The sequence below is a fragment of the Montipora capricornis genome, chromosome 11 (genome assembly GCF_036669925.1).
Source record: "Montipora capricornis isolate CH-2021 chromosome 11, ASM3666992v2, whole genome shotgun sequence".
Classification (NCBI taxonomy): domain Eukaryota; kingdom Metazoa; phylum Cnidaria; class Anthozoa; order Scleractinia; family Acroporidae; genus Montipora; species Montipora capricornis.
Genome location: NC_090893.1, coordinates 1,215,150 through 1,227,649, shown reverse-complemented (window position 1 = coordinate 1,227,649; position 12,500 = coordinate 1,215,150). Strand labels below are relative to the sequence as shown.

Below are 12,500 nucleotides of genomic sequence, written 5' to 3'. Positions count from 1 at the left end.
TCTGCCTTCTAGAACTCAAACTCTAAATGTCAGATTGCCCTTCTAGTAAGAGAAACAACAGATTACATGATCACTTCAAAATTATCAACGGCAGCATAAAGCCCCTGTTACACATTGAAACTTTTAGCTGAGACTTGTGTGCAACGGCGCTGCAAGAAAGGTTTAGCAGGCGTTGCACCGTCTAACATAAAAGGTCGAAGCTCGTTCAGGAACGTTGAAAGTGGTCTCGAAATGTTGTTTACATGGCCTTAGCCGGTTTCTGATTGGCTTACGCAGCGTAGCGTAACAAGACCAAGCGAGACCAGTTTCGAAGTGGTGGTACACAGTGAAACTCCTGCTTTTACCACCACCGCGATTGCCGTGACCGTTAGAGAAGTGGAAAGCGGTTCTACTTTCGTGAAACTTGTCTCGCAACAGAAGTTCAAAAAAGTGTCACGAATGTCTCCTGAAGCGTGTTTCGCAGCGCCGTTATCCACAAGTTTCTGCGAATAGTTTCAAGGTGTAACAGCGGCTTAACAGTTTTTTAAACGTTCAATTAACTGTAAAACCTTATTTAAATTCATCTGTAAACCATAATCACCAGGGATGCAGCTAAGAATAAATTCATCCGGTTGAAAGTTCTATTGAGGCGGTAAGTTCGTGCTCTGGGCATCAAACAGACCTGTTAACAAGATTGTTTCCAGTGTCTCGCACTGTTCAAGGTGGCAAATACAGGGAAAGAGAAGACATGCACAAAAGTACTTAAACAACGCTTTCACTTCATTTCCAGAATTGATAAAATCTAATGATAAATATGTGTAGATTAACAGAAATTCAATTTTTTTTATTAACACATCAGATGACTTTTGAACTTTGTGGAGAATAATTTGCGGTCTTCTCAGTTGCTTCGATCGACGGTAAAAATTCACCCCTTTCTCAAGCAGCGATTTTCACCAGCAGCCTGCGCTTAGCCGCATCCCTGAATCACAATTATATGGCCTGTTGGTACATGTATCTATAAGCTTCAGCTGTAGGCACATAATTTGTACAAGGCTATCCTATACTGTTTACTGTAGGCTTTAGGTAGATCATGTTGCTCCACTTAAAAATAAAAATAAAATTGGCACAAAGGTATGAGAATAAAGATCTATCAGGTCTGTATCCTGGATTTAACATCATATCAAAATTAAGAAGCATATACCTGGTCTAGTGTAGCTGTGTTGCATTCTTTTGTCTCTGCATACTGTTTTTTGCTTTCAGTAATAACGACAGCTCCCAAGGTAGAACCTTTAATCTGTGTATACAAGTAAGCAATAAGTGTTATCATATAAAAAAGCGGTTTGTGGTCCTCATTGACCCACAAAGTCACAACCATACAATTTGTTTTGGCTAACACCCAGGCCTCGATTGCTCAAAAGGTGGATAGCGCCATCCACCGGATAAATCACTATCCAGCGGATAAACACCAGCAAAACCGATTGAGTTATCCAGTGGATAGCGCTATCCACCATTGGAACAACTGGGGCCAGATGATTTTAGTTTTAAGATGCCAGTAAAGCTCGCCTTAGGACAAAACACTCCTTTGAATTTTCCTATTCAAATGTTGTAATATTCTTTGTTTTTCCCTTAATACTTAATGCATCTATAGGAATTGGCTTACTAATGATGTTTGGCTAACATAATTACCTGACTTCTTTTTGCTCTCAACCAGTGAAGCAAGTCTCCATGGGGAACATATTCCATAATCAGACGAAGAGGCGTCTTCTGTGGAGTGGCCTCTGTCCAACAGCCTATAAAACTCAGCACGTTTGGACTCTTCCCCAGTACCTTCATGAGATCAATCTCGTTCAGAAATTCTAATTTCTGCCCTTCATTGGCGTTTTCTTGAAAAAAAAGTTATGAAATAATGTTGAACAAATCAGTTTCAAAGTAGGTTGCTTAGTGTTTCATGTGCAGTGTGATGAACGGTTACCTATTTTATTGTAATCTGACTGCAGTCTATGCGGTAAAGCACAACCACGTATTTCCGTTTTTCTGTCACTACGGGCAATGTAATTGGCTGTGGCATTTATGAGGATGACTTGTATACCATCTCTCGAGATAGTATAACTCTTTGAGGGAATTTCCGGTCATAAAGGCGAGACAATCCCTGGTTTTTGCTTGAGAAAACAGCTTGCCTTTTTAACCCGCTAAACTTAAGACGAGCTGTTTTCGCTGTACTTCCGGATTTTGCCGACTTTAACTAGTCAAACTTGTCCTACTAAAAACAAAAACCAATGGAGTTTTAGTTTTTAGAACTAGGGGTAGTCGGAGCTTAGGAGAGTGAGTTCGATATGTTTGTAGGCGTACAGGTAGCAGTTGAGGGGGAAGGATGGATGGTTCGTGCGATAGATAAATAGTTTTTGCATATTTGAACGTGAGAGTTGCGGCCAGAGAAAAGGTTGTGAAGGCTAGTGATATCGTATGGTTCTGTCCAAGTTCTTGTAGAGTGCGTTGGGCAAGTTAATAGAACATTTCGTTTTAGGGCCTTTTTACATGGAGAAAGGGTGACCCTGATTACAGACTTTCGCTGCAATCTGACAGTAATCCGATCCCACAAAAGTTGACCCTGCTAGAAGGGTGATCCTACCTCAAGTGTTTGCATGGCAAAAAGTTGGCCCTCCTAGGGTTACCCTACCAAGCAGATAAAGTGGCCCTACCCCTAGGGTGACCCTACCTCTCATGTAAACCAAAGCGGAAAATACAATAGGCAAGGTTTACCCTTCTAAGAGGGTGCCCCTTACTGGTGCAATAGATGTTCTACAGGGCTCAGTCGTTCGAAGGCCAATCAGCGCTTTAAAATCCGGGTCCTCATTTTGTTCAAAAACATTTCTTTGGATAATTTTCTTGGTTATTTTTAAGAGCATCCAATCATCAATTTAAACTGAATTTCCTTTTGAATCCATTTCCCACACCCCCCTCCACCGCGGCCGCAAAATTGCAGCCGTTCAGGGTAAGATTGTTGAGAAATTGCGTTACTTCCATTTCCTTACAAATTTGGCACATCGGATGTTTATGAAATTAGACAATCACTGGCCAGTTTTTTATTGGGATCGGTTGAAATAAACAAAGGATTGTTGAAATGACATCATACTGTGATATGCCGAAAATCGCCATCGAGCGAGACAGAAATGGCCCGCACCGAAGGGAATGAAATCCAGGGAATTTTACTTGAAATCACGGAAAAAAATTACATAGAGATCTTAATTCTTAAGAGCCTAGTGAAGATATCTGGATAAATTTTATGGCAATAGTAAAGGATTTTCATATAGTCAAAGTGGGGTTAGCATCTTTTTGTTGTGTAAACGTAATTAAATATTCCATGCGGCCTCAACAATGTGCTTGTATTTACCGTCGGCCGTAAACTTGATTTCCACTCTCAAAATTACCTCCAGAACCTACTTTTTGCGTAGAATAAGCTTTTAGAATGATGTTCTTGTCTTCTGTGGTAATACTTGACGATTTGGGAACATTTTGTGAAAACATATTTGTGACGCGTCACACACGTATCTTGATTGCCCAAACTTGCCCGATTATGCATAACATCAACTTGCCCTTTTGAGAGAACATTAAAAAAAAATCGTAAAATATTCGCAGCCGGACCCATTTCTCTGAAATTTGAAACGATGATTTCTGATGAATACAGAAAGATTTTTAGAACTAAATAAAACTTTCAGTGTTAAGCTTGAGAATTAAACTGACATGTACGCTTTACGAAGATTCAGCAAACTTTAAAACTTTTAAAAGATGAAAACTTTTCGAAAACAGAATATCAGACCTCAGCAAACGTTTCAAACTATCTTACCTTATCTTATCTTATCTTATCTTATCAATAACACTTGCGCGCCCGTTTAAGCAATACCGATACCACCTTGGGCGCCTGGGTGGGCAAAACGAGATTGATTTCCCTGCTGATGAACGCCGAAGACAAACGAATCACCACGTGGGTTAGCGCGTCTAAGTGAGGCAGAAGGTAAGCAAGCGCCTCAAAGCGGCAAATGTGTGTCGACACAAATGCAATCTCAAAAACTACTCGCTTATTAATTGCACAGGACACCCAACAATGCACAGAAGACCAAACACTGATTAGGAGTTGCGTTTTCGTACCTTGAACACAAAAACCAGCATGTGGAGTCTTTGATGCCAGTAGCTTCCGTGCCTCCGTGAGATACAAATCAGAAGCTACATTTCAAGAAGTAGCTGTCACTCAGAAGCTTGCAAAGGACTGATATGCGAGTAATTAGTTTAAATCCTTGACATTTCCTTAATTATTGTTGCATGGGTTTTGTATAAATAGTTTCTCAGTAATTAATTTTATTTTTACAAACTTTATGAGTTGTCAAGTCTGATCCTTTTAAGTCTAAGTTTACTGTCCTCATGGTCTTTACAGTTGGTGTGATATCGTCTTAAATTGCCAAGTAATCGAGGTATCATTAGTTTTTCTTTCAGCAATATGTTATTACCACAAGGAGCTTTAATTTATACTCAGACAGAATATTTCCGAAGTAATTCAGTATCTTATACCTAGTTATTAAATCTTTGACCTCGGATATTGTGTTTCTAGCTTCGTGATTGGTTCACTCAATCTCGGTTATCAGCTCATATACTGTATGACCTAATTGGAAGCTAATTGGCTTTAATTTCCAAATGCCCAAGTGTTCAGAATGTAATGAAAATTTAATAAAACAATTATGCCATTCGCACTTGTTGGATATGAGACTGGTTATCGCCAACTTGGCACTACGTGCCTCGTTAGCTATTTACAATCTCATTTTTGATGTGCGCTCGCGGAATAACTGCCAAATAAAATTTACGTTTACAGCATAACGATGAAATTATATATGAAATGGATCATATATGATCCTCGCAGTTGTGGGTTCCAATGTTCCCGCGAGGAATGAATCAACGATGAAATTATGTATGAAATGGATCATATATGAACTGCGGATATGAAATCAAGTGAAGCTATGATCCTCGCAGTTATGAACGCAATTTTTGCAATTGCGTAAAGAAGCCTGAAAAATTCAGGACTTCAACTACAATTGCAAAAATTTCGTTCATAACTGCGAGGATCATAGCTTCACTTGAGTTTACAGCTTATTGAGTCAAGGGAATAAATCAAGTGCCCCTTATCCCTACATCAACAACACTATATTTCGAAGTCAAGCCCGTAAAGTAGTCCTTCAATCGCCCTAAACCGGTTCATCCTTGAGAGTCGCTTGTTGATGCATGCAGTGTCATGACATAAGTGCAATCACACTCATCGACATACCGCTATATAATGAGATGCAACTTATTTGGTATAGGATTCAAAAAGTGACCCTCTTACCATAACGTCATCCAAAACCCCAACCAAAGAGCGATACATGAATTGAAGTTCTTAGGCCTAAGGGAACTCCTTTTAACAAATTACGAAGTACCATTAATGGCATCATGCTTCTGAATGAGACGTGTGTCTCGTGCAAAGCAAAAAGCTACTGTATCACAATGTCCAAGGCATAAAAATTTAACACCTGACTACATGTAGATGACTAAAATTTTTCCAGACTGCAAAGCCCTATTGGATGTAAAGGCTAGCCATACCCAAACAGCCAACAAACTATATGAAGAGGTATTCAACTATTGTGGGGCAGTTCTCTAGAACAAACATCCAAATAATACAATGCAGGTGAAGTCGAAGCTAAATAGCTGATGCTTGCATTGCGTACTTATTTACCTTAATTGACTCCCGGGATACAAATGCAAGGTAATTACTTCCGTGTGTGATACATGCAAGGAATAGACACTTTCATACCCACCATGTAATTCTTTAACAGCAACGATCTCGTACTTGAAATTTTTCTCACACCAGTCTTTGGTATTCTTGTTAAAGAACTCCAATCCGTCAATCAATTTGGCTTTGTGCACCTTCCCAAATGCTCCTTGACCCACCTCTTCCAATTTTTCTATTCTAGCTGGAGGAATTTCGCAGGAATTCAGTGGTTTGATATCCTTTGCTGTCCTAAAAAAAGCAACCCAAAGGAAAAACATCAATTACAGCTATCCAGATGTGGAACGAGGTTTCAGTAAGTTATGGGACGGTTTCAGTAAGTTTCAGTAAGTTAACGTCACAACAAATTTTATTTTAGGTCGCAGAAGGAATGGGGCTTATCCCTAATAGTTGGCTACGAGTGCTTTACCTTTGGACCATAAACAAAATAGAGCTTTCACAAAAGCCTTTCTTGCTATCTTTTTGTTTTGTTTATGCAACTCTGAGACTACGCGAGACCAATCCATTGAGGCTTAAATGAGATTTGGGTCACAGATCATCATTTGAACAAACCCACATCTTTCCTAATGCTATCTCTTAGAGTTCTAAAGTGTGATGTCATGAAAAAACTAAATTTGTGAAATTATGCCATTTTTGAGGTATAGAGTATTTTCACTCACGGGATCAGTAACCTTGTTTTTCTACCGAAATAAAAGAAAACATTTGCATGATAACACAGCGCAATTTCCGGAGAATTAGTCAGAGACATCAACATGGCCGCCATCCCTTTGTTTAGCGACATCAATGTGGCTGCTGTGGCGTCACGTGAAAACACCACTATGAAAGGACAACATCCAAAAGGCCTACTCGCCAAAAATGAGCATTTCAGGGCAAAATGTCTTTGAGATATTAGCCCAGTTATGCTCATGTGACAATTATCTCAGTCTCTTTACTGCTAGGACTGAAGTGTCGAAATGGAGTACATTTGCAATTGTACAGAACTAGATGTTTCATGTTAACCCCCGGGTTAATGAATTGAAGAGACTTATTTTTCGATGTTGACTCAGGGGTACTCTGACAAAATCTCAGTGCCCATTTGCAGGAGTCGAACCTACGACATTCCGATTACTAGTTATTTTGATGCTCTGCCCCTGAGCTATAGGAAACTAGTGGAAGCTACGCCATTAAACTACAATCATGGACAAATTCTTCGGAACAATTCAGCATTTTATCTTTCAACTCACTTATCGCATATTCTGGACTCTTTTGCAACCCTCTTGCCCCCATTCAATGTCACTTGAGGGAAATGAAGTGAAAACAGTGTGCAGAACTGAGAGTGGACCAGTTTATGCCCAACATTGATTGGGTGGGGAGGGGAGTGGGGGAGCGCCTCAGTGAAGTCCCAAAAATGTGTACTGGAATGAGTGCTCCAAAGGAATTTGTCCATGATCGTAGGTTCCAATGACAACTGTCCCTCTATACTGCAAGGACTGAAATTGTCTGCAGCGTGCATTGATTTCTTGCTATATAAATGAAGTGGATGACAAATGTTAATCCCGGTGAATGAAATGAAGAGAGGATATTTCCGATGGTAACTCAGTGATACTCGGAAAGAATCCGAGAGCTCCTTTGCAGGTTTTTAACCTACGACAGCCTTCCGATGACTACAGTATTTCGGATGCTCAAGCACTGAGCTATAAGAGACTCGTAGGAGCCATGTCATGATCCATGATTTCGATGGTGTCTCGGTCATACTCGGAAAAAATCTGAGTGCTCGTTTTTAAGAGTCAAACCTACGACCTTCCGATTACAACTTCGGATTCTTTACCACTGGGTTATAGGAGACTCGTGGGAGCTACAATCACTGGCAAAAGTCTTGGGACGCTCACCCATTTAGGTTGGTTTTCTTATTTAGTTTCATTAATTGTATTAAATACGAAAACCGCCTGTTCACGCTTCAATAAACATGTAAATAAGTTAACCGGATTGAAAAGCCCTGTACAGGCCTGCAAATGATCGCGTCCCGGAAATGATCCCTGGACCAGAAATGATCCCCAAATTGGACAGCAAATGATTCCCGGACCAGATATGATCCCCAAACTGGACCGCCAAATGATCCCTGACCAGAAATGGTTACGTCATCAGTAATTAAGAATGGAATGGACTCGAGAATTTAGAGACAGGAGAAAAAAGGAAAGGAACTTTATATTAAATGTTTTAGTATGTTTACGTCATGCCGAACTCATCACAGACGATTCAAGGGAGACAAAAACTTCCACAAAATTCACTTGTCCCACCAGACATGAATTCTTGCAGGTCGAATCCCGAAATGTCGCTTATTTTTTCTTTATTACCTTGCCAGAGCATACCAGCGGCTGGAAAAAAGTTAACAATTCTAAAAGCCTCTGCCTATCGTTATGATAAGCTTCGCGATTTAAGGACAGCAAAGTGCATGAAAATTGAAAAGGCAAAATCAAACCAGAAAAGAGTGAGCTGCACTACCTTTTAAGATTCACAATTTAAAATCGAACAACGAATTTTTGACCCCAAAATAGTAACCGCATTCAAAATAGATGCCGTTTTGTCATTTGCATGATAGATGAAACTGTATCATTTTGAAAATGCTCCACTTTTGGCAGCGTTTCCCTATGGTCTCGATTGATGTCGTGTAAACAGAATGCGTAACGGTTAACCGCATCAAAAACGTTGTGATTACAAATGAAACCGGGTTTGTGTAAATGCTAATGAGCTCCGTTCTCTCCCAGATACTATTTTTAGCTTTGTTCTCATGCATTCAGTAAAAAAAATTTCAACGTGCAAGTGAATTCACCGATTCAAGAATACATGTAAGTTTGAATGGCACTCTTAAAGACGCGAAAATTTTAATTTCGTTTTAAAAGTTGAGTATCTTATCTGAAATTTGTAAAACAGAGTTTTGAAATTGTACAGCAAGAGCGAATTGTGAAGGATAATGAATTTTGAAATAAAAGAATACAAACTCGTCATAATCTCCGAAATTGAAACTTTCAACGACAATGGAGACCCTGGGAAAGACTGGTTAAAGTTTTGCGCAATTCCACAGTGTAGGGAAAGCATCATAATTTTTTTTTCCAAACTATTCACATAAAAATAATATTATTTCTCGCTAAGCGTTGCATCTTTTATGTTCAAATAACCGCTCAAATTGAAATTTTTTGCGTGATTTTTAATATATTTTCTGTCAAAATTTGCATAACAATCAAAACACAAAAATAGCAACGCAAGAAACAAATTAGTCGCATTTACATGTACCTCTTTGTCGAATTTTCATACTTAACACAGGAATTTTTAGTTATTGTAAAAAATCTTTCTCTATTCGTTAGCAATCATCCTTTCAATTTACATTGCATTAACTCTTTGTAAAAATGCATGCAAAGTAGATTGTGACGTCAAAACAGGAATAGACCCATTCCCCTTCTGACTCGGTCGTGAACAAAAAATGTTTGTATTTTCGCATCTTTCGAAGCCTATAAAATGGAGGATTTGTTGGAAAAAGAAAAAAAATGGCTGCAATGCGTTTCGAACAGGTGCAAAGATTCATTTTAGCAAAAAAAAAAAACAACATTTTGGGGTTATGGGCACTTTAATGTAAATTTCTTTTTTCTAAAATCCCATGTAAAGGAATGCTGAATTTTAATTTTTTCACTCGCTCTCTCCGAAATCCAGCAATTGGTAAGCGCTTTACGTCTTCGTTTTGGTTTTATTTGTCGATTTGCTCTTGCTTATTTTTTTCTACACGAGCTTCACTTGTAACTTTTTCTTCGGGATTTACTACTTTCAGTCAATACAACTTGCTGGGCACATTGTCGTCCTAAAAGTTGCGCTTATTGCAGCCTAAAACGGCCCTTGCCACTTCAATAAATATTGACCAAAACACATCTTACACATACTGTTACAGATGAGTAATGACCAATGACAATATACCCCTGGCAAAGCAGATTTCAGTTTTTGCAATACATAAAAGGTTTTGGATAAAAGCAGACAAACTAGTATTCGTAAAAAATGGACAACAACTTTGAGTTTACGAGACACGTTTCGATCGATCATCGATCATCTTCAGTTGCAAGTGTTCGTTACAGTGCCAATTTGAATTTGTGTCAATGTTACAATATGAACTTACATTAATACATTGCCGCTAGAAATTTTAAATTACCGGTAAACGTTACAACGATTCTAAATGCAAACAATCGAATAAGGCGCGCACGGACAGCACGGGAGTGTAACAAAAGAAATACAAGGAAATACAACAACAACACAAAAGACTACAGAAAACTAACACTGAAACATAAATGTAGCTAAAAAGATAGAGTAAGCTCCGCATGTTTTAGCTGCCTATTTAGACTGGCATTTTCCCAGCGGATATGAGCAGCCTCTTCGAGCAACAACTGGAAACGATTAGGTGCCGTATCTATAATGGAGAAGCAGCTATCAGACCAATAGTCTCTTCAATTGGGACTTATAATTATGAGTTAGCTAAGTATTTATGTTGCCTTCTTCAATCTTTTCATGGGCCACCACGAAAATATTTGGTTGGAGAAACTGCAAGGCGTCTAAAATTATATCGACTATACGTTGATGACACGTTTTGTGTACATGTATTTGAGACGGAACAAGATGCACTTTCATTTTTTGATTTCATTAACACCAGGCACCCTAACATACGTTTTACCATGGAGAAAGAGGTGGACCATAAAATACCTTTTTTGGATGTCTTCATTCATAGCCATTCACAAGGTCCTACAACCACAGTTTTTCGCAAGAAAACGTTCACGGGTCTTCTAACTAATTACTTTAGTCAAGAGAGTATGAAGGTAAGAGAGGTAATCCCTTATATTGACCCTGTTCCCATCGTAATCCCTCTTAAGTTATTTTTAGATCTCCTGCGAGATCCGGTATTCCCACGAGGGTATCTGATAGCCAATCATATGTCCCCATTTTACCAATGTTGTGAGGGAATTTGCTCACCTGTCAACTTTTGTAAAAATCGGGACATATGCATGTAATTAGCTATCAGAGAACCTTCGTGGGAATACCGGATTTCCCAGGAGATATAAAATAACTTAAGAGGGATTACGATGGGAATATGGCCAATATGAGGGATTACCTCTCCTAGCTTTATACTCTCTTGCTTTAGTTTCACTGCTCCATCGTAAAAAATTGGCCTTTTGAGAAAGCTTGTTCATAGAACCTTCAAAATCAAGAACAGTTGAGCGGGCTTTCACAATGACGTTAAGAATTACCTCACTTTCATTTTATGCCCTCTTCCCTTCACACCTAATCGAGAAGATACTTCAGTATATTACTAGTGCCCAGACCCCCTCAACTAATGGCAAGTTTTAACGTTACCTTACGTAGGGTCCTTTTCTACACAAGCTCAGAGAACTTCAAGATTACATAAGCTAGTCAAGCGTTTTTGCGTTAGATATTAACCTCGCTTTTTTCTTCATTTAAGATCCGCAACATGTTCAGTGTGAAAGATCCTGTGCCTTAATTTCCACCTCCGTTCGCGTGTCGTATATAAATTCACTGGTGCAGGATGTAATGCCTGTTACGTCGGGGAAACATCCCAACACATTTCGGTGTGCATCCGTGAGCATCTGAGAAGGGACACGACTTCTCACATTTTGCAACATTTGCAACACTCTGAGGAATGTCGAATCTGAGAGTTGCTTTTCCATTTTAGATACGGCACCTACCGGAAATCGTTTCCAGTTGTTGCTTAAAGAGGCTGCTCATATCCACTGGGAAAATCCCAGTCTAAATTGGCAGCTAAAGCATGTGGAGCTTACCCTATCTTTTTAGCTACATTTGTGTTTAGTGTTAGTTTTCTGTAGTTTTTGGTGTTGTTGTATTTCCTGCCGTAAAGCACTTAAGTTTGTTTTTTTTTTGTTACACTGTTTGTGCGCGATTCTTTGCATTTAGAATTGTTGTAACGTTTACCGTTAATTTAAAATTCTAACGGCAACGTATTAACGTAAGTTCAAATTGTAACATTGACAAAAATTCAAATTGGCACTGTAACGAACACTTGTAACTGAAGATGATCGATAATCGATCGAAACATGCCTTGTAAACTCAAAGTTGTCCATTTTTTTACGAATAAAAGGTTTTCTTTTTAATTATTAAGAAGCATTGTGTTACCTACCCCAATTCATGAGTCATTAAAAACTACTGTACCAGTTAAAAGAAAAAAGGCTTACCACTTTGCCGGACGCTTCTTCCTTCTCTTTTTATGGCAAGAAAAACCAACAAGAAGTAGAAAGCCAAGAAAAAATACACCGCCAATGGAAAAACCAAGAATACTCGCCATGGAAAAACCTGGTCCAAAATGGCACAAATTATTATTGGTACAAACTAGAATCAAATTTTCAATGCCGTAGTTTTAATGAAATTCTAAGCACAAAGATTAACGTTACATGCAAAGCTCTCATGAACTGCAGGTATATCTGCAGATGACTTCACACGCAATAACTATAAAAATGTGCAGCATGAAGCATTATCACCGATTATACATCAGTCGGCAACGATAAACTTTATGCCTTTGAAATCTAATGCAACGTTTTATGAAACGTTTTCCCTAGTCTCTGGATATTACTGCCCTTTTATGCCCCTAATAAATATGGAGATTCTACAGTTCAGATTTCAATGAGACATAAATGATACGAAACAAACAGCAATACAGTTTCATTGTGTA

General features: G+C 38.8%; 1 protein-coding gene across 2 annotated transcripts in view; it reads right to left on the bottom strand.

The window, feature by feature from the left end:
- Positions 1 to 12,500, bottom strand: part of LOC138023593 (uncharacterized) — a 213,690-nt gene that overhangs the window by 3,641 nt on the left and 197,549 nt on the right. For both annotated transcript variants that reach the window (XM_068870618.1, XM_068870617.1), the window contains 4 exons: positions 12,007 to 12,124; positions 5,817 to 6,019; positions 1,666 to 1,862; positions 1,181 to 1,273 (listed from right to left, as the gene is read on the bottom strand). In XM_068870618.1, the coding sequence (XP_068726719.1) occupies positions 1,181 to 1,273; positions 1,666 to 1,862; positions 5,817 to 6,019; positions 12,007 to 12,124 (611 nt within the window). The remainder of the gene's footprint in view (positions 1 to 1,180; positions 1,274 to 1,665; positions 1,863 to 5,816; positions 6,020 to 12,006; positions 12,125 to 12,500) is intronic.